Source organism: Mobula birostris, chromosome 5 (genome assembly GCF_030028105.1).
Source record: "Mobula birostris isolate sMobBir1 chromosome 5, sMobBir1.hap1, whole genome shotgun sequence".
NCBI lineage: Eukaryota > Metazoa > Chordata > Chondrichthyes > Myliobatiformes > Myliobatidae > Mobula > Mobula birostris.
Window position 1 is genome coordinate 48003301 of NC_092374.1, and position 26883 is coordinate 48030183.

Below are 26883 nucleotides of genomic sequence, written 5' to 3' on the forward strand. Positions count from 1 at the left end.
ATACAGTCCATTATCTGCACTAAGTGAATTTGTTCATTGTGTACACTGGATGAATTCCTCCATTGATAGCTATTAGGAACTAAGACAAAGTTTTATAGCACTGTAGTCTGTTGATCATGTTCTAATTTGTTCAGTATTTCATTTAATTACATAATTTGTTACTCAGTTAAATGGTAATTTGTTTTTTTTATATGTATTTAACTATTTCCATGAAACTTTGGCTAATTGGGGCAGCTGTTTAATTGGCCCATAGATTCAACACCCTGTGGCTAAAGAAATTTCTCCTCACCTCTGTTTTAAATGGATGTCCCTCTATCCTGAGGCAGCTCCCTCTGGTCCTAGAATCACCCACTATAAGAAACAGGTTCTCCACATCTACTCTATTTTTGATAGTTTTCATGGAGATCCCCCTCATTCCTCTAAACTCCAGTGAGTACAGGCCCAGAGCTATCAAATGCTTTTTATATATTAACACTTACATTTCTGGAATCATTCTCATGAACTTCCTCTGGACCCTCTCCAATGCTACCACGTCTTTTCTTAGATAATGGGCCCAAAACACAAATACATACACGCACACACATATACACAAGTACAATGAAAAACCTGCAGTGATACAGCATTACTGCATCAGCTATGAGCATCCACAAGAAGGATCAATTAAATATTTATTATACAGCTTTTACAAGAAAGAATACAATTGGAACAACAAAATAAAGCCCATTGTAGTGAAAAATGGTCACGATGCAGAGGTTGTGCAGATTGGTTCGGGAACCAGAGGGTTGAAGGGATTAGCTATTCTTGAACAGGGTGGTGGGGTACTTCAGGCTTCTGTCAATGAAGATGTAGCAAATATTCATTCCAAGTGAAAGGTCTCCACCTGAAATGTTGACTGTCCACTTCGTTCCACGTACATGGCCCGGTCTGAGTTCCTCCAGCACTTTGTTGTTCCAGATTCCAGCATCTGCAGTCTCCTGTGTGTCTTTGTAGCAAATATTATGGTTGTTGAAAATGAGGAGATCCTCAAAACGTAAGACAAACATTAAGCAGAAAATTTGAAATTAAGAGTATAATGCAGTTAAAATCTTCAACAATGAAATACACAAGAAAGAGTGTTGCTTAGAAACAAGATACATAGAACCCAAGCCTGCAGCTGCATCTTCTCAACTCGATAATGAGCTGGTGTGCATGTGGGGGATGATACTGACATACTAGGAGTGCCCTTGCATTCTGGAATATTCTTCCCAAATTAAAAGAGCCCCTGCTTGTTCTTCCCCAGGCTCTCGTAAAGCACTTTGGGCCGTTTACAAATGATATCATACGTTTTTTTAAAAGAATATTTAATTTCAATTCCATGTATTTTAGCATTCATTGGATGGGTTAGCAGAATTCACACTTTCCCTATTGGCTGATTGACCCGACATTGAATTCAGCAGGGCATATGAAAATGAAACCTCACGTTTAATTTTTTCTGCAACAGTACGTTTCAAACATTTCAGGGTGAACAATATCATCCAAAGTGTTGGAGAAGCAGAATAGACTCAACCAAGTCTGTTTTCCTTTGCAAGATTTATAGATAATCAGCTAAAACTTTAGAAATAATAATGATTGGCAAGAATAAGCGAAATATTTTCTTTTTTTTCCACAGCCCGCCAAAAGCAAAAGCCCGGTAACCCGAAACGAGATCACAGCAGAGCGGAGAACTAGAGGGGCAAGAAATTTACCTCATGATCGAGGGAGTACCGTTGTCCCGCCCTCGGTGACATGCACTATTTCATTCATTTATTTTGAGGGGGGAAATGCGTCTGAAAGTTGAAACGACCGAAAATGAATTCTTATTTTTCTCTCTCGATTGCACCCCCCCATGTAGAATTAATTATCATATGTTCGCGAGATTTGCTTGGCGCGCCGTGAACCCATGTGTGTCTGCCTGTTCCTAGTTCAGTAAACAACACAGAGACTATTAGCTGCAGCAGGAAGAGGAGGAGATTTTTGTTTTTTTTAAATCTTATTCCCAGTTTAATTTTTCCCTCCCTTTTCGCCTGTAACCGGTTGCAGGGCTGATGGTATTCTTTCCATTTTATTGTTTTGCTTTGGGTTAAAAGAGGAAGAGAGGAGGAAAAATGTGGATTCAAGTGCGGACTATCGACGGCAAGCAAACCCGCTGCATTGACGATCTATCTAGATTGACCAAAATTGAGTCGCTGAGGTTAAAGATACAAGAGAGCTTCAATGTGAACCCGGAGTGTCAGCGTCTGTTTTACAGAGGCAAGCAGGTAAATGCGAAATAAACCCCCTCCAAAGAACCAGCGAGATGCACTGAAACCGCATTTGCTTCCTGTTTAACTACAGTGTAACCCCCAAAACAATGATGTTTTACCCCCCCCATTGCAACCGGACATGAATATGCGACTGGTTGCTACGACATTCCTTTCAGCAAGACAAGGAGTGAGGAAAGGAAGCAATTCAGCGCAAAATGCAAATTGTTGTTTTTTGTCTTGTTGTTTTTAAAATTTATTCTGCATTCAGAACAGAATAGCTGGCTTTATTTGTAGGGTACAGGATGGTTCTCTTGGTGCGGGTCGGCGGTGGTGTTGTAGGACGGCCCGAACCAGTTCCGCTGATCCTGCTCCAAAATCCCTCGGGCACTGCTCCAAGCATGGCGAGTCGATCCGAGCAGCAGAATTACTCGCTGCTCTGCCCGGGACCTGGCTCAACATGTTCAAACGCAGGCCCGGAGGAGGGCGTAGGGGGAGATGAGCGGCGGGAACTACTGGAAAATGGGGTGGGTGGGGGTGTGTGGTGGTTGGCCCATTTCCTGATGTTAGAATGAAACAGCAGCTGCCGCTCTATTGCGGGGCTGTTGGATCGCTCGGTTATTGATCTCCCCATCCAATGTTAATAAAACCGGAAAACCAGTTTGGCGGATTACTTAAAAGAAAAACGGGAGCACTCGACATGTTCGGCGGGCTAATCTGTTGAAGGGCCTTGTAAATTTGCGGTACCCGAGTCGTTGCACGAAATATGTACTGTACCCTGGGGCTCATGTTGGGGAGATTACTGCTCATGTCGCCCTCTAGCAGGTCTTCTGCTGTGAAAACCTTATCCCCAACCTCCCCCACTCCCGTCCCCGTCTGTGGACTCGGAGCTCGCTTCTCCTTCCCCGGTCAGAGGGTGGGAGCGAGGCTAGACTGGAAACTAAATCAGTTCCAAAATGTATTCAACACATTAGTCTGGATTCCCTCATAGGACGAGAAACTTGAACACCTCGCTTGGTAGTTTTTTTTCCCACTTTTTTGTGCAACAGTGAATTTCCAAACTGGGGAGTCGTAGAAGTCGTCTTTCCCCCCCAACACGTGATCATCTTGAGGATTCTGGGCAAATTACATCAGAAATTACCTGTATGCATGGCTTGTATTTCTGTTCATTCATAAACATCACATTAGTAAAAACAGAAACTGATGGAAAAACTGCAGTTGAGGCAGTATCCGTGGAGAATAAAACGGAGTTAAAGCTTTCAGTCGAAGATCTTTCTTCGGAACTGCCTGACCTACTGAGTGTTTCCATCTACTATTTAGATTTTTAGCATCTGCAGCTTTTGTGATTTTACATATGCAAATTACGTTAGGTCTGATTTCCTCCAGTTTCAGATAATAGTCGGATTAGGGTGAGAAAAAAGGTTGAATGTGTTAAGCAATGTACTGAATGAACACAAAAATAAAAAAAAACTGCAAATGTCAAAACTCTGAAATAAAGTATCATGAAATGGTATAGCACAGGATTGCTTTGGCCCGCAATGTTGTGCTGAACCAATTAAATTAGTAATCAAACAGCCAACTAAACTAATCTCTTCTGCCTGCACACTTCCGTATCTTTACATTTTCCTCACATTCATGTGTCTATCTAAATGTCTCTTAAAAGTCTCTGATGTTTCTGCCTTTACCATCACCCCTGGCAGCACGTTCTAGGTACCCACCACTCTCTGGTGTTTAAAGAAAACACTTGCTCCTCGTATCTCCTTTGAAATTACACCCCCTGACCTTAAATGCATGTCCCCTGGTATTAAACATTTCAACCCTTGGAAAAAGATATTGACTGTCTGCTCTACCTTATAAAACTCTACCAGATCTCCCTTCAGCCTCCGCCACTCCAGAAAAAGCAAACCAAGTTGTCCAACATCTCATTACAGCACACACCCTCAATTCCAGGCAACATCCTGGTAAACCTCTTCTGTACTCTCTCCAAAGCTTCAACATCCTTCCTATAATAGGATGACCAGGATATGGAACTAGAGTTTTATAAAGCTGCACCCTAACTTTTTGACTTTTGAACCCAGTGCCTGGTCTAGTAAAGGCAAGTGGCCATATGCTGGCTTATCCTATCAACGTGTGTAGCCACTTTCAAGGAGCTATGAACTTGGACCCCAAGTTCTCTCTGCTCATCAACTCTGTTAAGGATCTTACCTTTAACAGTGTACTGTCTCCTTGCATTTGATCTCCCCCTCCCCAAGGTACAAAGCTTCACATTTGGCTGGGATAAATTCCACCTGCCACTTCTCTGCCTGTATCTGTAACTAATCTATATCCCGCTGTATTCTTTGCCAATTTTTATGCTGTCCACAACACAACCAGTTCTAGTATCATCCACAAACTCACTAGCCCACCCAACTACATTTTCATCCAGGTCATGTACATACATTACAAACAGCAGAGATCCCAGTACAGATCACTGCAGAACACCATTAATGACAGACATTCAGTTGGAATAAGTCCCTTCAACCACTACCCTTTGTCTTCCATGGGCAAGGCGGTTCTGAATCCAAATGGCCAATTCACCATGGATCACGTGCAGCTTAATCTTCTAGATGAGCCTCCCATGAGGGACCTTCTCAAGCATCTTACTAAAATCCATGTAGACAACATCCACAGCTCTGCCTTTAAAATCACCCTGGTCTCCTGGTGAACATATTCAATCAAGTTAGTAGGACAATCAATGGAAAAAGAAACTGTTTCAGGTTAAAGACTGTAAAACTGAGAAAGAACGAAACTTGAAACATTGTTCTATTTCCATGGATGCTCCCAGACATGCTGAATGTTTGGTTTGTAAATACTGATAAATATCTTTTCATGCTGGAGGTGTTATTTTTAGCAATATGTGATGTGGTTGAAATGAGTTGTGGAAGAGAGCACTGGTGAAAGATGTGTTTGATTATTTGCAAACCATGTCTTCTATTACTTTCTGCTCTGATTAAAAGCGATGCATCTGAGAACTTGGATGCAGAGCGGAAGATAATTATTTAATAATATATGCACAACACTCAGAAGATGGTTATATTGTTGCAGGTACATAGAACTAGACTGTAGCATCAGTACTTTAACAAGAAAGCAAACTTGAGATTTTATGATGCGATATTCCTTTCAGTCTGTTCATTTGCTTCATCTTTAGAATTGTTTGTTTTGTTGCTGGTGTTCTTAAAGGAGGCACTGTAGTGCTCACTTTAATCAAATTACAACATTTTTCATTACTGCTTGGGTTGCCAGAAGGGGGCCTTTTTCATGTTAGTTCATGAATTCACATATCAAACCAGCTTAAGTAACTGAAGTTTCCATTTTGTTGGTTTGCAGCTTTGGAGTTGTTCTCTGCAGATTTTTATACAATGGAATTTTCCAAATTGGACTAGGTGCTGCAGATAAATGTACAATGTACCTGTAAGGCTTTTGGAAACTGAATTATATGGTTATGATTATAAGGCAGTATCATGTGGGGAAAAAATAAAAATGGAAAAATCTTGCAAAATATTTTTCTTTAATATGCAGAACAGTTTGTATATTGTAAGGTAATGAAGGATCGTAGGAGTTAGAGGTTAGAATCCATCCACGCAGAACAGTGGTTCCCAGACCTTTGAGATACTGCCCCTTGACTCCCCAGCCCCTCCTCTCCCTTTCCGGCCATTACATATAAGCTGTAAAGAACTTTGATTTACAATATGTAGTGAAAGAAAATAGGAACTGTAGATTCAAAGCGGTGACAAATAATTGCAAAAAAAAATCTGCTAAAGCTACAAATAAAATTAGTATTTGATTACAGTGAACCTATTTTTAACAGCAATTTTAGAGCATATCCCAGTACTATTAATGGTTTTTATTATTTATTGCAATGTACTGCTACTGCAAAACAGCAAATTTCATGACGTATGCCAGTTATATTAAACCAGATTCTGATTCAACTATTCACTACTTCTCGCTTTTTAACTTTTTAATGAGATGAATAGGCTTGGTGCAGTGGCATCATCTTTCCAATATCAGGTTGAATGTCACTCAGAAGGTCTGTCAGATCTCCATGTTCAGTACTTTGCAGTGTGTTTTGTTGCTTTGAATGAAGTTGGGTGGGTGACTACTGAAACCATGCTCCGCTAAGTATGATGTTGGAAAGGCAATAAAGAACATTTTGACCTTTTGTCCCAGTGCAGGATAGTGTTTAGAGGGTTCTTTCTGCAACCAAAGTTCTAATATGATTTTTTTTTTTTTTTTTTGAACCTTCGCCTCAGCTCAAAGTCATTTTGTAGTGAGATCAGTTTTTCCCCATCCTTCCTGTTAATTCCTACTTTTAAAGAGAAGTTCCAAGAAGTACTTGATAAAAAAAAAGTGCAAAGAGAAAGTTGACCATCAACTGTAAGAAGACCGAATGTGTGGTTGTTACAAAGAAAGAAATACAGAAAATACAGGAAATTATAGGCTGCTGAGCTTAACGTCAGCAGTGGTAAGAGTTATTGGAAGGTATTCTAAGGGACCAAATATATTTAGATAGACACAGACTGATTAAGGATGGTCAGCATTCTTTGTGTGTGGTAGGTCAAGTCTAAAGAATCTTGCAGAGATTTTCAAGGAAAAGAAAGTGGATGAAGGCAAGGCAGTGATGTTGTCTGCATGGACTTTAGCAAGGCATATGACAGGTCCCACATCAGAGTTTGGTCATTGAGGTTCAGTTGCTCAGCATTCATGATAAGGTAGTGAATTGGATTAGACATTAGCTTTGTGGAAAAAGCCAGAGTGGTAGCAGAAGGTTTCCCCTCTGACTGGAGGCCTCTGACTAGCGGAGTGCTAGGTCCGTTGTTTGTCAGCTGGGTGATAATGTGGTTAACTGCATCAGCGAATTTGCAGATGGCACCAAGAATGGGGGTGTAGTGGTCAGTGAAGAAGGCTATTATGCCTTGCAGAGGGATCTGGATCAGATGGGAAAATGGGCTGAAAAATGGCAGATGGAATTTAATGCAGACAAATGCGAGGTGTTGCTCTTCGGTAGGACGAACCAGGGAGTGGTAGGGCACTGAGAAGTGTTGTTGAACAAAGGGATCTAGGAAGGTTGTCATGGCCAGTGTTGCACTTTAAAATAGTTAACTTGGACGGAAGTGTGGAGAAGACTGATTTGACTTTGATAAGATTCACATGATTTCCCTGCAATTGAAGATTGACCGTTAAACTTTGCAAATAATTCTGACAAATAAGCAATGTCAACTTTAAAACTCATGAGTCAATTACTGAATGAAGCATTTGAGTTTTCAAAAAATTTTATCAGAGTTTCAAAAAGCACATAAAGTGTCTCAGGCGGTTTCCTTTTGAAAGCCATCTGACTTCTGTGTGCAACAACAAATGTTCAAACTGTTCATCATTCTCAAAACAAAGCTCTCAAAACAGTTGAGAATTGAGACCATGGAACTTGATTTTATTTACTGCTGTGATGAAAGTATTTAATTTGTGCATTTGATCTTCTTGTGGCAAGTTGTTGTCTGTGAATTACACAGAGAATGGTAAATACGTTAAATATAGCTTTTAAGAAAGTTAGTAACCCACGGTAGTGTCCTGTCATTGATGGTATCCCATCTACTCCACAAGCCAAGAAAGCTGGTGAGCAGAATGTCTTTCTCTTTTTAAAAAAAAGTGCTCAACAACCAGAAATATTGACTTCCCCCTTTGTATATGTTTCTAGTCCACTTGCAAATAACAATTTGATGCTGGTATAAATCCACATTTCAGGTACTCCACATGATAATGTCTGCACTTCTTGTTTGTTTGGTCTGCTTTTGCCATTTTCATTATGGATTAATTACCACTGTCAATCACTATTATTTAAGTCCAACCTCAAGCGCTGCGATCAATAAATGGGAAAGTTATGATGTCATCATAGCGCAGGTAAAACCTGACTCTACCTGAAGGTACATAAAGTGGGGCAGTGATAACTTGGTTGGGCAGTGGGCTAGAAAAATGTGATTAAGATCTTTCGAAAGGGCAGATTCTGAACTTTACCCCATTGAATGACATACTCTAATTCACAGGAATCAAGTCATTGTGTGATGAGGGAAATAACACAATTTATTTCATTGGAATTCTCATGGCAAATATGGGAGTGTCACATTGATTTTCAACAACCATAACGCACTTCGAGCAGAGTCTCAGAGAACAGTGCATTAGCAAGAAATGAGGCGATTACGTGATCATTGTAATCATTTATGAGGCACTGAGGATCAAGTGCTTATAATAAGTAATCCATTTCTTAAATGAAGCCTGCAATCCTTCAGCTGCCCTCCCCCTGCCATTACCAAGCATCCTTCCCCCCCCCCCACCACCTTCTGTATCATCCACTGAGAAACTCCCTTCTGTCCCAGGGGGGTGATTTCAACCATTTTGGAAACCACTGATTTAGACCATCCAGTGTGCATTAGCTTTGTTCTTCCACATAGGAACACGGAAGACCTACAGTACAATACAGGGCTTCTACCCTCAAAGTTGTGCGGAATATGTCTCTACCTTAAAAATTACTAGGCTTACCCATAGCCCTCTATTTTTCTAAGCTCCATGTACTTATCCAAAAGTCTCTTAAAGGACCCTATCGTATCCGCCTCCACCACCGTTGCTGGGAGCCCATTCCATGCACTCACCACTCTCTGTGTTTAAAAAAAAAACCTCTGACATCTCCTCTGTACCTGCTCTGCAGCCCCTTAAACCTGTGTCCTCTTGTGGCAACCATTTCAGCCCTGGGAAAAAACCTCTGACTATCCACACGATCAGTGCCTCTCATCATCTTATACACCTCTATCAGGTCACCTATCATCCGCCGTCACTCCAGGGAGAAAAGGCCGAGTTCACTGAACTTGTTCTCATAAGGCATGCTCCCCAATCCAGGCAACATCCTTGTAAATCTTCTCTGCACTTTTTCTATGGCTTCCACATCCTTCCTGTAGTGAGGCGACCAGAATTGAGTACAGTACTCCAAGTGGGGTCTGACCAGGGCCCTATATAGCTGCAACATTACCTCTTGGCTCCTAAATTCAATTCCGTGCTTAATGAAGGCCAATAAGTACGCCTTCTTAACCACAGAGTCAACCTGCGCAGCTGCTTTGAGTGTCCTATGGACTCTGACCCCAAGATCCCTCTGATCCGCCACACTGCCAGTATTACCATTAATACTATATTCTGCCATCATATTTGACCTACCCAAATGAACCACTTCACACTTATCTGGGTTGAACTCCATTTGCCACTTCTCAACCCAGTTTTGCATCCTATCAATGTCCCGCTGTAACCTCTGACAGTCCTCCACACTATCCACAATACCTCTAACCTTTGTGTCATCAGCAAACTTACTAACCCATTCCTCCATTTCCTCATACAGGTCATTTATAAAAATCATGAAGAGTAAGAGTCCCAGAACAGATCCCTGAGGCACTCCACTGGTGACCGACTTCCATGCAGAATATGACCTGTCTACAACCACTCTTTGCCTTCTGTGGGCAAGCCAGTTCTGGATCCACAAAGCAATGTCCCCTTGGATCCCATGCCTCCTTACTTTCTCAATAAGCCTTGCATGGGGTACCTTATCAAATGCTTTGCTGAAATCCATATATAGTCGGCCCTCCTTATCCGCGAGTTCCGCATGCACGAATTCAACCAACCGCGAATCGAAAAACCCGAAAGTGCTCTTCCAGCACTTGTTGTTCAAGCATGTACAGACTTTTTTTTCTTGTCATTACTCCCTAAACAATCAACGCAAACACGAGGAATTCTGCAGTTGCTGGAAATTCAAGCAACACACATCAAAGTTGCTGGTGAACGCAGCAGGTCAGCCAGCATCTCTAGGAAGAGGTACAGTTGATGTTTCAATCCTGACGAAGGGCCTCGGCCTGAAACGTCGACTGTACCTCTTCCTAGTGATGCTGCCTGACCTGCTGCGTTCACCAGCAACTTTGATGTGTGTTGCTCCCTGAACAATGTAGTATAACAACTATTTTACATAGCATTTACATTGTATTAGGTATTATAAGTTATCTAGAGATGATTTAAAGTATACGGGAGGATGTGCATAGGTTATCGTGGATCGGGATCAAAAAAAACCAGAAGTTCTCGTACTAAGTAAATTGGAACAGGTACATCTGGTGTTATTTAACGTAGTTAATCAAACATTTGTCTTAGTATATAGTACATATTTTACCTTTCTATGCATATAAAACACTTAAGAAATGTATATTTCAGCGCCGGGCTCAGGAACGGAAGCTCCCGAGTTCGATCCAGTGGCAGATTGCTCCCGAGTGCGCTCTCCATCCTTGTGGGCTTGATGTAGAGGATCAAAAACCCAAAACCCAATAATTAAACCACTGCGTTGCTTAGTAATAATTGTAGCTTTCATTGGGGTAGGGCCTTTATCATTTATCCTTTAAAATTGTTCTGATCGTTGACCGACTAGCCTAACGCTTTTCCAATGACCGATGGCGTTTCATCTCTTTCCGGTCGCTTTATTTCCACTTTATTTTTGATGGTGATCATGATTATTTTCGTGAACAGAAACACTGCGGATTCAGAGCTCCACCGCCGGGTCCTAATGACCACAGCACTGAGACAGGTTAAATAAGGTCCGGGGTTCCGCTGGGTCCTAAGTCCACCGCATTTAGACAGGTTGAATAAGGGACATGAGCATCCGCGTTTTTTGGTATCCGCGAGGGGTCCTGGAACCAATCCTTCGTGGATAAGGAGGGCCGACTGTACACTACATCTACTGCTCTTCCTTTATCAATGTAAATTCAATCAGGCTCGTAAGGCATAACCTGCCCTTGACAAAGCCATGCTGACTATTCCTAATCATATTATACCTCTCCAAATGTTCATAAATCCTGCCTCTCAGGATCTTCTCCATCAACTTACCAACCACTGAAGCAAGACTCACTGGCCTATAATTTCCTGGGCTATCTCTAGTCCCTTTTTTGAATAAAGGAACAACATCTGCAACCCTCCAATCCTCCAGAACCTCTCCCGTCCCCATTGATGATTCAAAGATCATCGCCAGAGGCTCAGCAATCTCCTCCCTCGCCTCCCACAGTAGCCTGGGGTACATCTCATCTGGTCCCGGAAGCTTATCCAACTTGATGCTTTCCAAAAGCTCTTTCACGTCCTCTTTCTTAATATCTACATGTTCAAGCTTTTCAGTCTGCTGCAAGTCATCAGTACAATCATCAAAATCCTTTTCCATAGTGAATACTGAAGTAAAGTATTCATTAAATACCTCTGCTATTTCCTCCAGTTCCATAGGCACTTTCCCACTGCCACACTTGATAGGTCCTATTCTTTCATCTTATCCTCTTGCTCTTCACTTACGTGCAGAATGCCTTGGGGTGTTCCTTACTCCTGCCTGCCAAGGTCTTCTCATGGCCCCCCCGGCTCTCCTAATTTCCTTCTTTAAGCTCCTTCCTGTTAGCCTTACAATCTTCTAGATCTCTAACATTACTTAGCTCTCTGAACCTTTTCTAAGCTTTTCTTTTCTTCTTGACTAGATTTATTACAGGCTTTGTACACCACGGTTCCTGTACCCTACCATAACTTCCCTGTCTCGTTGGAACGTACCTTTGCAGAACTCCACACAAATATCCCCTGAACATTTGCCACATTTCTTCCGTACTTTTCCCTGAGAACATCTGTTTCCAATTTATGCTTCCAGTCTCCTGCCTGATAGCCTCATAATTCCCCTTACTCCAATTAAATGCTTTTCTAACTTGTCTGTTCTTATCTCTCTCCAATGCCATTGTAAAGGAGATAGAATTATGATCACTATCTCCAAAATGCTTTCTTACTGAGAGATCTGACACCTGACCAGGTTCATTGCCCAGTACCGAATCAAGTTCAGTCTCTCCTGTTGTAGGCTTATCTACATATTGTGTCAAGAAACCTTCCTGAACACACTTAACAAACTCCACCTCATCTAAACCCCTTGCTCTAGGGAGATGCCAATTGATATTTGGGAAATTGAAATCTCCCATCACGACAACTCTGTTATTATTACATCTTTCCAGGATCTGTTTCCATATCTGCTCCTCGATATCCCTGTTACTATTGGGTGGCCTATAAAAAACACCCAGTAAAGTTATTGACCCCTTCCTGTTCCTAACCTCCACCCACAGAGACTCCGTAGACTCCATGATGTCCACCTTTTCTGCAGCCATGACACTATCTCTGATCAACAGTGCCGTGTCCCCACCTCTTTTGCCTCCCTCCCTGTCCTTCCTGAAACATATAAAACCCGGCACTTGAAGTAACCATTCCTGTCCCTGAACCATCCAAGTCTCTGTAATGGCCACCACATCATAGCTCCAAGTACTGATCCTCGCTCTAAGCTCATCTGCTTTGTTCACAATACTCCTTGCGTTAAAATAGACACGTCTCAAATCGTCAGTCTGAGCGTGTCCCTTCTCTATCACCTTCCTGTCCTCCCTCACACACTGTCTGCAAGCTTTCTCTATTTGTGAGCCAACCGCCTCTTCCCCAGTCTCTTCAGTTCAGTTCCCACCCCCCAACAATTCTAGTTTAAACTCTCCCTAATAGCCTTAGCAAACCCTCCCGCCAGGATATTGGTCTCCTTGGGATTCAAGTACAACCCGTCCTTTTTGTACAGGTCACACCTGCCCCAAAAGAAGTCCCAATGATCCAGAAATCTGAATCCCTGCTCCCTGTTCCAGTCCCTCAGCCACGCATTTATCCTCCACCTCATTCTATTCCTGTACTCACTGTCGCACGGCACAGGCAGTAATCCTGAGATTACTACCTTTGCGGTCCTGCTTCTCAACTTCCTTCCTAACTCCCTGTAGTCTGTTTTCAGGACCTCTTCCCTTTTCCTACCTATGTTGTTGGTATCAATATGTACCACAACCTCTGGCTGTTCTCCCTCCCACTGCAGGATATCTTGGACGTGATCTGAAACATCCCGGACCCTGACACCTGGGAGGTAAACTACCATCCAAGTTTCTTTCCTGTGTCCACAGAATCGCCTGTCTGACCCCCTAACTATAGAGTCCCCTATCACTACTGCCTTCCTCCTCCTTTCCCTACCCTTTTGAGCCATAGGGCCAGATTCTGTGCCAGAGGCACGGCCATTGTTGCTTCCCTCAGGGAGGTTGTTTCTCTCCCCCCCCCCCCCAACAGTACTCAAACAGGTGTACTTATTGTCAAGGGGTACAGCCACAGGGGTATTCTCCACCTGCCTAACTCTTCCCCTTCCCTGTCCTGACTGTGACCCACCTGTCTGTCTCCCGGGGCCCCGGTGTGACCACCTGCCTATAACTCCTTTCTATCACCTCCTCGCTTTCCCTGACCAGACGAAGGTCATTGAGCTGTATCTCCAGTTCCCTAACGCGGTCCATTAGGGGCTGCAGCTCGACACACTGGGTGCAGATATGGCCGTCCGGGAGGCTGGGAGACTCCAGGACCTCCCACATCTGACACCGAGCGCAGACAGCCAGCCTCACACACATACTACTTTCTTTCTGCATCTGCCTTCTCATCCAGCATATCCTTTAATTGTATTCTTATGCACATGTAAGCGTGCAACTTTAAACTCCTGCTATTCTTGGAATAGGAGGTGTTGCTAATGTTTGGGAAATAAATAAGAAATGTCCTTCAATTCTGAGTATTATTGGAAACATGTCTTTAACCTTTTCCAGTGGATCTCTCGGTAATTGATCCAGTCAGTACTTAGTATCTCCTTCAAGAAAAAACAATAATAACCAAAGATACTCAAAGTGAGTGAACACAACTGAAAGGAACCTTGCCGTCCAAAGCATAACTTAAGAGGTGGGTGGGGGGGAGAATTAAATTGCTGGAGAAATTTTGTGGATCAGGCAGTGTCTGTGGAGGGAAATGGACAGTGCAGGTTAAGTGTCTTGGCATGAACTGTTGTCCATTTCCTTCCACAGATGCTGCCTAACCCACTGAGTTCCTCTAGCACACTGTTTTCTTGTTCCAGATTGCGGTATCTGAAGTCCCTTGTGTCCATAAAGGAGAATATTCTCTAGTTGCAGAGGATCTTGAGTGTGTTGGGGGAATTCCACTTTTTAATTTTCAGAAGTATTTTGAGTATTGGCAGTACTGTGTCTGAGAGAGATGTGGCTATTACTTCTGCCTGATTGGCTTGTACATCTTGGATGAAAAATGGCCAGGACTTATGTTCAGGACTTTGAGACCTTCTGCGCCAGCTGGTCAAAGCTGAGGTGACGATTAGTGAAGTACAACCAGTATTCAAGCTGGTTGGGTAGAGGAAGTAATATTTTGATTTTGTGATACAAGTGAATCACCATTCTGTTGGTTTGGAAGATATCTAGACCTCTAAGGAATTTATTGAAGTGCAGAAATATGTGCAGTTTTGTTCAGTACAACAGTATAAGAAAGGGACCCAGATTAATGAGCTTTCATCAGGACACCTCTTTGGGATGCCTTTTTGGCGTAGAATTGCATGGAGCTATTTTTCCAAGGGACTTGAAATTGAAAGTAGGGATACTGAGAATTTTATGGCCTTGCGCTGTTGAGTAATTCCTCCTGGTCGAGGGGAAGATGGGATTGCTTTGAGCACTTTACCCACGAGGACTGCCGGTGCTGATATGTTGAGCTGTGGATTTTATCTTGATCAAGATTTAATCCTTAACTGAGAATCAATAGAAACGATTCAATAATGACTCATTATATCATCATTTAAAGCATTGTGAGTGCTAATTGTGATGAGAGTTCAACACAATTGCTTATACTAGACCTTGAAACGAATATAAACAAGCATGGATGCTGTCAAGAAGTGAAATAGCGAGGTGCTGCCCTCTGCTATTGTGACTCGCTTTGGTGTGTACTTTTGGGAAATTACTCCAACCAAGATAGGACAATAAAAGATTAAATTTTGGGTATACTGCAGTAGATAATACTTCAGCGAAACATGCAGCAGTTGTGTGTTAGGTCATAAATTTATAAATGTCAGATGGGGCAGTGCTGTCTTTTGCTTTTGGTTGAGTATATCTTTGCTAATGTGTTCTGTAAATTAGGAATAACCTACCAGTTACACGCTGAGGGAAGTGTATGGGATTGTTACAGTGGCTATAAAAAGTATTCACCCCCACCCCCAGAATTTTTCATGTCAAAGTGAAAACAGATCTCTACCAAGTGATCTAAATTAATTACAAATATAAAACAAAATAATTGGTTGCATGAGTATTCATCCCCTTCAGGTCAGTATTTAGCAGATGCACCTTTGGCAGCAATTACAGCCTTGAGTCTGGGTGGATAGGTCTCTATATCAGCTTTGCACATCTGGACACTGCATTTTTCCCCGTTCTTCTTTATAAAGCTGTTCAAGCTCTGTCAGATTGCATGGGGATCGTGAGTGAACAGGCTATTTCAAGTCCAGCTAGAAATTCTCAATTGGATTGAGGTCTGGTCTCTGACTTGGCCACTTCAGGACATTAACTTTGTTGTTTTTAAGCCATTCCTTTGTATCTTTGTCTTTATGCTTGGGGTCATTGTCTTGCTGGGAAACAAATCTGCCAAGTTGCAGTTTTCTTGCAGTCTGCATCAGGTTTTCATACAGGATTTCCCTGTATTTTGCTACATTCATTTTACCCTCTACAAGCCTTCCAGGGCCTGCTGCAGTGACGCATCCCCATAGCATGATGTAGTCACCACCATGCTTCATGGGACGGATGGTGTGTTTTTGATGATGTGCAGTGTTTGGCTTATGCCAACATAGTGTTTAGCCTGATGGCAAAAGAGCTCAATTTTGGTTTCATCAGACCATAAAACCTTTTTCCAGCTGACTTCAGAGTTTCCCACATGCCTTCTGGCAAACTCTAGCCAAGATTTCATGTGAGTTTTTTTTTCAACAGTGGCTTTCTCGTAGCCACTCTCCAGTAAAGCTGCGACTGGTGAAGCACCCGGACAACAGTTGAAGTTGTTGCATGGTCACTCAGATTTTGAGGACGGCCTGCTCTAAGCAGATTTACAGCTGTGCCATATTCTTTCCGTTTCTTGACGATTGACTTTACTGTACTCCAAGGGATTTTCAGTAACTTGGAAATTTTCTTGCATCCATCTCGACTTGTGCTTTTCAATAGCCTTTTCGCAGAGTTACTTGGAGTGTTCTTTTGTCTTCATGGTTTAGTTTTTGCCAGGGTAGTGACTCACAAGCAGTTGGACCTTCCAGATACAGCGGTATTTTTACTACAATCATTTGAAACACCTTGATTGTACACAGGTCTCCAAAAACAGATCTCAATTTAACTAGTTATGTGACTTCTAAAATCAATTGGCTGCATCAGTGATAATTTTGGTGTGTCATATTAAGGGGGGGGGAGGTGAATACTTAAGCAATCGTTTTGTGTTTTATATTTGTAATTAATTTAGATCACTTTGTAGAGATCTTTTTTCACTTCGACATGAAAGAGTTTTTTCTGTTGGTCAGCGGTGAAAAAGCCAATTTAAATCCACTGTGAGTCAATGTTGTAAAACAGCAAAGCATGAAAACTTCCGGAGGGGGGGGAATACTTTTTATAGGCACTGTATGTAAATATGCAGTAGGCTATTGTGATGGATATATTTCAAAGAGATAAATCATTCAAGAAAATGTGGCTTTCCAGTTGTCTGATGTATTTTATTGGCAATGAATCAGTTTTGCATGACTTGGACCTGTGTCTGATGCTTTGTTTGCATCTTTTACTTTTCAGTTTAAAACTAAATTTAATGATATAAGAATATTTAACTGATTCCTGTGCTTCTATTAGGAAAAGCTGAGGGAGCTTGTAATATATCAGCTCCAATCAGAACATTTAACAGGGATGTGCCATCTTTTCACATTATTAACATGAAAAAAATTCAAACATTGTTTTAGTGGTGTCAGCTTATTTATGTGGCTTGACATAATCATCTCACTCGAGTCAGAAAACCTAGGTCCAAACCACATACTGCAGGAGTTGGGCACAATCTAAGTAGGCACTCCAGGCATCTGGTGTGCCATTTTTCTGATGAAGATTAATTTGAGCTGTGTGATGGATGTGAAAGATTAGTGGCTAGCATTCACTCTCAACAAACAACAAAAATGGATTTACTGGTCAATTAACTCATATGGGATCTCACTTTACGTAGCTGTCGCCTTGGCCACAGAATGTGGCTAAGCTTATAAAATACATCAATATCAGTATAGTCCTCAGGCACGTCCGTATGATGTGGGGAAAAAAACAAAACATTTTTCATTTTTGTTAACCATTGGACAGTAATTTCAGGGCAACTTTCCATTATCCAATTGATCTTGCTAACTTTTAGCTAATTGTGTCGTGACCCTAAAACAGCAATTCAAGATTATTCCTCTCTTGCATTGCATGCAGAGCAAAGTTCGATTCCATATTCATCTATTTCTCTGATTTGTTTTAACAAATCCCACAACAAGGCTTCAATCCTGAAATAGTGAGAGTTTCTTCCCAATACTGATGATGCTCAACCAGATGAGTTCCTCTGGCGGATTGTTGTATCAAGGTAAGTTTTTTACACAGAGAATGGTGAGTGCGTGGAATGGGCTGCCGGTGACGGTGGTGGAGGTGGATACTATAGGGTCTTAAGAGACTCCTGGATAGGTACATGGAGCTCAGAAAAGTAGAGGGCTATGGGTAACCCTGGCTAAATTCTAAGGTACGGACATGTTCGGCACAGCTTTGTGGCCGGAAGGGCCTGTATTGTGCTGTAGACTTTCTATGTTTCTAGATGTAGGGTTGTCAGAAACTATATCAACAAAGAATAATGAGCTTATGGATATTTAAATATATGAGAGAACTCAAACTTCAAAATTTCAAAATTAATAGGAGTTTTTCAAGAAACATAGGGATATTAGGTGGATAGAAGAGTGCAAATCAGGAAAGTTTTGGATAATTTTGTTTCAGTGAGTGAAACATTGGAGTGACACGTTCAAGATTAACAGTGGATAATAAGATCAAAAGAAAAAGGAGCAAGAGTAGTTGCTTTGGCTCCTTATAACTTTCAGTCTGTTTGTGCCTGCTCTTAGTTCAATGTCACTTTGCTAATTCCGTACTACTTAATTCTCTTAATATTTAGTAATCTATTGATCTGTTGTCTTGAATAGTTCGAGCTTCACTAATCAAGAAATTTGTTCTCACCTCGATCCTGAATAGTTCCCTTAATTTGAGACTGTGAATCCTGATTCTTAACACCAAGGAGAAACATTATTATTGTCTACCCCTATGAAAATTTTGGGTGCTTTAATGGCATCACCTTTGTTCTTCTGAACTTGACATTAAAAACATATATCCATCATGAAAAATCCTCACTATTCAGGACATGCTCTCTCATTGGAGAGGAGATACAGTAGTCAAAGACCACACTCAACAATTCAGGAATAGTTTCTTCCTCTCCACCAGATTTCTGAATGGCTCATGAACACTACCTTATAAATCCTGTTAATGAGTCTGCTTCAGTTCTTTTAGGGTTACTTCCATCATGGGAAGTAACTTGGTGTACTCATCATTGATGAGAAGGAACTGAACATAATATTCTATCTGTGCTTTAACCATGGTATTCTGAGCTGAAGCCGAAAGAGTTAAAAGTGGAAGTTGATGGTTTTCATGATGATGTGGGTATGGGGTATGTGGTTGGAAGTTTGACTCTGAATTGAGTTTGGTACCTAATGTTATTGGTATCTTGGAGAACTGCTGGGATGATGGATTGTGTCTCTTGCACAGCAATGTATTTAGAACATAGTATGTATCATCCATGGTGTTATTCTTGAATGCTGCCTGGATAAGAAGTTATGAGATAGAATGTGAGGTTGGGCAAGATATTCACCAGGTGAACCTCTAATGTACCTTCTCTAAATCCTCTATTTCTTCAAAGTTCAAGCTGCATTTATGATTGAAGTATGTATACTGCATACAACCTTGAGACACATCTTGCAGGCACCACAGATCAAAGAAACACAATAGAAGCCACAAAAACCCCTCACAACAAAGACTGACAAACATTCAATGTGTGAAAAAGAGCAAATCATGCAAACAATTTTAAAAAAGTAAACAAATAATGCCCAGAACATGAATTGCAGTAGGTCCAGGAGTAAGCCAGATCGTCCTCCACCCTTGGCCTCAACACTTTCAATGGAGACAGATTAAATCGCTAGACATTGGTTCGTTTTTCGCTGTTGGGCCCAGGCCCGACACTTCATCCTGGCTCAAGTCGAACCCATCAATAGTGTGTTGTGGTTATACCTGCATTCTCAAGAGTCCGGTTTACCAAATCCTTGAGGTGACTGCAGAAATACTGGATCATTCAGATGGTTCAAAATCATACCACCGAAAGGAAAATTACAGGCTACGGATTGTAGTGATCGTAGTCTAGAAGTATATTTAGTTGAATAGCTAGCAGTTTTGTGCATTGCCTGCAAAATATTGCTGTGTCACCAGTGCCATCTTGCATCCTTGTAATGTGATGACTGGAACTACACACACTCCAAATATGGCCTGATCACAGATTTATATGGCTACAATGTGATTTCCCTGGCAAAATCGGAATAAGGTTTATTATCACTGTCTTATATGAAGTGTGTTTTGCAAAAATAATAAGTGGTGCAAATAAAATGGATTAATGATCATGAACCGTTCTGAGGGGAAGAAGCTGTTCTTGAATTGTTGAGCGTGGGTCTTTGGCACCAGTATCTCCTCCTCAATAAAGGGGCATGTCTTGGATGGTGAGAGTCTTTCATGATGGATACCTTCTTTAGTTACTGTCTGTTGAAGATGTTGGTGTGGGGAGTGCCCATGATGGATACCTTCTTTAGTTACTGTCTGTTGATGATGGTGTGGGGGGTGCCAGTGATGAAGCTGGTTGAGTTTTCAACCCTCAGCAGCCTCTTGCGATCTTGTGCATTAGAGCCTCCATGCCAGGCTAGGAAGCAACCAGTCGGAATGCTGTCCGCCACATACCTGTAGAAATTTGTAAAAGCCTTTGATGATATACCCAATGACAACCTCCTATTGATGTAGAGCTGCCGGCATACCATCTCTGTGATTTTTGAATGTGTTGTTTGTGCCCAGGACGGATTCTCTGAGATGTTGACACCTAAAACTACTCACCCTTTCCAATACTGACCCCTTCAACGAGGACTGTTGTAAGTTCTGTCTGAGTTTCTCTCCCTGAAGCCCAGGATCAGTTCCTTGGTCTTGCTGACATTGAATATGAGGCTGCTATTGCAACACCACACAACCGGTCAGTATACAGGAATAGGCATTTCAGCCCACAGTGTTTGTGCTGAAAACTATCCCAAGTTAAACTAATTAACTTCTGCCATATAATCCATATTCTTCCTTTCCTGCAAATTCTTGTGTCTAACAGACTCTTAAACATACTGTTGTTCAATGCTTCTGCTCCTACCACTTCCCCTGGGCAGCTTGCTCTAGGAACTTGTCACACTCTGTGGGGGGCATCAAAAGTTGCTCCACACATTTCCTTTAATCTTAACCCCCTCTCACTTTAAATGCATATCCTCTAATACTTGACATTTCTACCCTGTGAAAAAGATTTTAACTGTCTACCAGCTATACCTTCCGTAAACTTATAAACTTTTCTTAGCCTCTGTCACTCCAGAGTGAAAACTGAAGTTTGTCCCATTTCTCCTTATTGTTAATACTGTGCAGCAGTGATTAGCAAAATGCAGTGCCACTGACCAGGATTCGATTCCCATCGCTGTCTGCAAGGAGTCTGTACTGTACTTTGTAAAAGTCTTAGTCGTATGTAATGAAATTCTGTAAAACCAAGATGCTTTCTTTTTTTTTGGTGTGTGCCTATGTGTGTGCGCGTATCCGTGTGTGCGTCCGTGATGATGTCTTTTTCATGGCTTTTTACAAGGCATGGAGTGAGAGAGAGACTGTGGCGCGCCACTCCTCACACAGACATTTTCGCAGTATTTTCCCTTTTTTTAAAATTTTTTATGAGGTCGAGTTGCGATCTCGACACTCAGCTTGGCACGGATGGAAAGTGTACTCGGGGGCGGACCCGACTAGTTTCGAACCGGGGAACGTCTGCTCCCAGGTCTGGCACCGATGTCGTTGCGCCACCAGCCGGCCCGAAAATCAAGATGCTTTCAAAAACATTGAAATGAAAAGTTTCTAAATATAAAACAAAATACTATTAACTAAATCAAATTAATATTTGGTGTGACTACCCTTTGTCATTAAAACTGCATCAATTCTCTTCGGTACACTATCGTGCAATTTTATAACAAAATTAGCTGGTAGGTTGTTCCAAGCATCAAGGAGAATTTGCCACTGTTCTCCTGCAGACATTGGCTGTCTCACTTGCTTCAGTCTCTCCAGGTAATCCCAGACAATCTCTGATGTTGAGATCAGGGCTCTGTGGAGGCCATATCATCTGTTGCAGAACTTTTTTTTTGCTGAAGGTGGTTCTTTTTGACTGTGGCCATGTGTTTGAGGTGATTGTCCTGCTGCAGAATGAAGTTGGGACTGATCAGATGCCTCTCTGATGGTTTTATGTGATGGGTGAGAATCTGCTTGTACTTCTCAGCATTGAGAATTCAGTTAGTTCTGACCAGATCAACTCCATTTGTAGAACTTGCAGCCCCAAACCTGCATGGAACCTCCACCGTGCTTCACTGTTGGGTTCGGACTCTCATCCATGTAGCGTTCTCCAGCTATCCTATGGAAAAACTGCCTCCTGTTCTGAGCCAAAATTTTCTAATTTTGACTCATCAGTCCAGAACACTTGCTACCATTGTTCACTACCCAGTCCTTGTGTTTTTGTGTGTAGGTGAGTCTGTTGGCTTTGCTCCCACTTCAGAAGAATGATTTTTTTGCAATGATTCTTCCATGAAGATCACTGTGTACAAGACTGTAGGGGGATGTAGACTGTCTCTGAACTGTAGAGGGATGTATTTGGGTTCCAGTGAGTTCAGAGTTGATAGCAGTGCTAGACTTCTTCCGATTTAGAAGGGATGTCAGTTTGATATATTTCTCTTCTGTTGTGTTTCTGGCCCTCAACCTTGCCCATTTCTTTGGGCTTCTTCAGGAGATCTTGGACAGCAATTTTGAAACTGTTGCAAAATCTTTGCTTGGGAGAGACCTTGCTGAATCAGGATGACTTCCTTTTGTCTAATTGCTATGCTCACTCTTGCCTTGGTGTAAGAATTGATGATTTGAAGGTTAAATTGTCACATCTCCCACAACCTCACCTTTTAGTTTGGTTGCCCTTTACCCTGTTTGATTCCTCTTGCACCTGTTTCTGTTCCAGGTAATCATTTTAGTTCATTCAACTCATTATGCCATTGATCATTAGCATCCTGTTTGTTATCTTTGTTTAATTGTGCACTGGGCTATATATCTACCAAGTAATCAAATTTTATTTGAAAACAAAAACAACAGGAATTCTGCAGATGCTGGAAATTCAAGCAACACACATCAAAGTTGCTGGTGAACGCAGCAGACCAGGCAGCATCTGTAGGAAGAGGTGCAGTCGACGTTTCAGGCCGAGACCCTTCGTCAGGACTAACTGAAGGAAGAGTGAGTAAGGGATTTGAAAGTTGGAGGAGGAGGGGGAGATCAAAAGTGATAGGAGAAGACAGGAGGGGGAGGGATGGAGCCAAGAGCTGGACAGGTGATAGGCAAAAGGGGATACGAGAGGATCATGGGACAGGAGGTCTGGGAAGAAAGACGGGGGGGGGGGGGAGGGAACCCAGAGTATGGGCAAGAGGTATATACAGAGGGAGAAAAAGGAGAGTGAGAGAAAGAATGTGTGCATAAAAATGAGTAACAGATGGGGTACGAGGGGGAGGTGGGGCCTTAGCGGAAGTTAGAGAAGTCGATGTTCATGCCATCAGGTTGGAGGCTACCCAGACGGAATATAAGGTGCTGTTCCTCCGCAAACTGGGAGACCGCTTTGCTGAACATCTACGCTCTGTCTGCCAGAGAAAGCAGGATCTCCCAGTGGCCACACATTTTAATTCCACATCCCATTCCAATTCTGACATGTCCATCCATGGCCTCCTCTACTGTAAAGATGAAGCCACACTCAGGTTGGAGGAACAACACCTAATATTCCGTCTGGATAGCCTCCAACCTGATGGCATGAACATCGACTTCTCTAACTTCCGCTAAGGCCCCACCTCCCCCTCGTACCCCATCTGTTACTCATTTTTATGCACACATTCTTTCTCTCACTCTCCTTTTTCTCCCTCTGTCCCTCTGAATATACCTCTTGCCCATCCTCTGGGTCTCCCCCCCCCCCCCCCCCCCCCCGTCTTTCTTCCCGGACCTCCTGTCCCATGATCCTCTCATACCCCCTTTTGCCTATCACCTGTCCAGCTCTTGGCTCTATCCCTCCCCCTCCTGTCTTCTCCTATCATTTTGGATCTCCCCCTCCCCCTCCAACTTTCAAATCCCTTACTCACTCTTCCTTCAGTTAGTCCTGACGAAGGGTCTCGGCCTGAAACGTTGACCGCACCTCTTCCTACAGATGCTGCCTGGCCTGCTGCGTTCACCAGCAACTTTGATGTGTGTTGCTTTTATTTGAAAAGTTTTCTTTAATAAAAGACAAAAAATTCTCTGACATTTAGTTTTTGGAAATCTAAAATTTGTTCTTTTCTACTGACACACTAATGCAGAAGACAAAAAATTGAACATTTAATTTATATAAAAAGCTAGGGTGCCTAAGACCTTTGCACAGTAGTGTTTGTTCTCCCTGTGATCGTGTGGGTTTCCTCTGGGTACTCTGGTTTCCTCCCACATTCTAAAGATGTATATTTAGGGTTAGTGAGTTGTGGGCATGCTGTGTTGGCACCAGAAGCGTGGTGACATTTGTGGGCTGCCCAGCACAATCCTCACTGATTTGACGCAGCAACACATTTCACTGTATGCTTTGATGTACATGTGACAAGTAAAGATTATCTTTAATCTCTTCTAACCCAGGTAACATTCATGGCTGATAAATAGCTTCCCTTAAAGTGTTTTCAGCGTCAAATGAGAGGGTTCTGATGAGGTACCTGGGTGATTTTTGGAAAAGGGGAATAATTAACTGAGCATCTGTCAGAACACCTATAATTCATATATTTCACATACTGGATCATCAGAGAACTTTATCCTGAAGTGTATGTTTAATATCGGCAAAAAAAGTTTGTGCAACATTTCAAAACCATGTGTCCATATTTATGTGGTTCATTTGCTCCCTGGTACTGATTCATTCATCCAATAGTTTACATTCTGTCAAACATGGATACGTTAAAAATGGTGGTCACCTATAAATGAAAAGAATAATAATCCTGATAAATGTATTGTTTTCATATATACACTGGCTGTTGATTCTTTGGCAATCACTCTGTGGCAAAGGTGCCTCCAGATTGTGATCACAGTAATGAAGTACAGTTAGGAAACATAAATTCAAGAATAGAACATATTTTGTACTTCAGTATGTTCTTGTTTTTTTTGGCGTGTGCCTGCATGCATGCGAGTCTGTGCGCGTCTGTGCGTGCATCTGTACGTGCGTCCGTGATGATGTCTTTTTCATGGTTTTTACAAGGTGCAGAGCGAGAGAGAGACTGTGTGGCGCGCCACTCTTCACACAGACATTTTCTCAGTATTTTCCCTTTTTATTTTACGAGGTTGAGTTGTGATCTTGACACTCAACCCAGCACAGATGGAAAGCATACTCGGGAGTGGACCTGTCTGGATTCGAACCTGGGAACTTCCACTCCCGGGTCCGGCGCCGATGTCATTGCGCTACCAGCCGGTCCAATACTTCAGTATGTTCTAAGAAAAAAATAATGTGCTTTTATATTTTTTGAAGTGAACAGAAGAGACAGGAAATAATACAATGTGAGCTGTAATGCACTTTATATGTGATTACATTTTGGCAGAATAGGTTGAACGGACACATTTGGGACATGCTTTTAAATTGGTCCTGATGATGTAGCAATGATGGAACAGGATTTGCATGAATGAATATGCCTTGTCATTGGTAGTTAATTTTAATTTGAAGAGACATGATACAGATCTGTTTCAAGAAGTCTACAACACAAATTAGCCCATGCTTTGATAAAACTTGTTAATTTGTGCTTCAGTGAAAATGAAAAAAAACTGCAGATGTTGGAAATCTGAAATAAAAATAAATTTTGAAAACACTCAGCAGATCAGGCTGCACCTGTGGGAAGAGAAATGAGTAACATTTCAGGTCAAAGAACCTTCATCACAATGAGAGAAGGGATAAAAGACACTTGTTAAGCTACAGTGATGGTGGGGCCAGCTGAGTCTGATTTCTTGTTCTGCATTTTGCAGTCCATTGCATTCTTTATGTTCTTTTGTATAGCGTTTCCAGCAATTTTCTTTTTTAAGAATTGGAATCAGGTTTATTATCACTACATATGTTGTGAAATTTGTTGTTTTGTGACGGCAGTGCAGTGCAAGATGTAAAAATTACTGAAGTTACAAAATTAGTAAAGAGTGCAGAAGAGGAATAGCGAGATATATTTATGGACTCTTCAGTAACCTGATGGTGGAGGGGAAGAAACGGTTCCTAAAACATTGAGTGTGGTCTTCAGGCTCCTATACCTCCTCTCTGATGGTAGTAATGATAAGAGGGCATGTCTCGTGTGATGAGGATCCTGAAAGATGGATGCTGCCTTCTTGAAGCACAGTCTTTTGAACATAGCCCTTGATGGTGTGAGGGGATGATATCATGATGTTGGCGGAGTCTGCATCTCTCTACCCAGCTTCTTATGATCTTGTGCATTAGAGACTCTGTAACAGATTGTGATGCCACCAATCAGAATACCCTCCATCTTAAATCTGTAAAAATTTGCAAGAGTCTTTGATATACGAAATCTCCTCAAACTTCTATTGAAGTAGAGTTGCTGGAATGCCTCCTTCCTGATTGCATCATTTGGGCCCAGCATAGATTCTCTAAGGTGTTAATGCTGACAACTTTGAAGCTGTTCGCCCTTTCCATGACTGCTCAATGAAGACTGTGTTGTCCCAACTTTCCCTTCTTGAAGTCCACAATCAGTTCCTTTGTCTTACTGTCATTGAGTACGAAGTTGTTGTTGCAAGCCTGTCAAGCAGCCAGCCTTTCTCAGTCCTATACAATTTCTTGTCGCCATCTGAGTTTTTTCATATAGACTTTGATATCTTGTGGCAGTGCCTCTTGGCAATATTACCAGTGGTGTGGAGTGATGTGCCCATCTTGTATTGGGCTAAGTCCACCACACTCTGCAGCTTCTTGCATTTCTATGCATTCAAATTACCATGCTAGACCATAATGTAACCAGTGAGGATATGTTCAAAAGTATACCTGTAGAAGTTAGTTAAAGTGTTTAATGAAAAAGTAGACCTCCTTAATACCCCAAGGAAGTAAAAAGGCTGACATGCTTGCCTGTAATTGCCTTCATGACTGGTCCCAAGATAGATCATCCTATATGTTACTGGCTGGGAATTTAAAGCTGCTGTTTCTCTCCACCACCAATAGAGAATGGAGCATATTTGCCCACCTTAGAGTCATAGAATAGCATAGCAGAGAAACAGGCCCTTTGGCCTATCTA

General features: G+C 42.0%; 1 protein-coding gene across 1 annotated transcript in view; it reads left to right on the forward strand.

Moving 5' to 3' along the window:
- Positions 1-1901: 1901 nt before the first annotated feature.
- The window catches only part of LOC140197683 (E3 ubiquitin-protein ligase UHRF1-like), a 148431-nt gene continuing 123449 nt past the window's right edge, over positions 1902-26883 (forward strand). Inside the window, exon 1 of the mRNA XM_072257993.1 lies at positions 1902-2276. Coding sequence (XP_072114094.1) covers positions 2124-2276 — 153 coding nt within the window. The 5' untranslated portion in view covers positions 1902-2123. The remainder of the gene's footprint in view (positions 2277-26883) is intronic.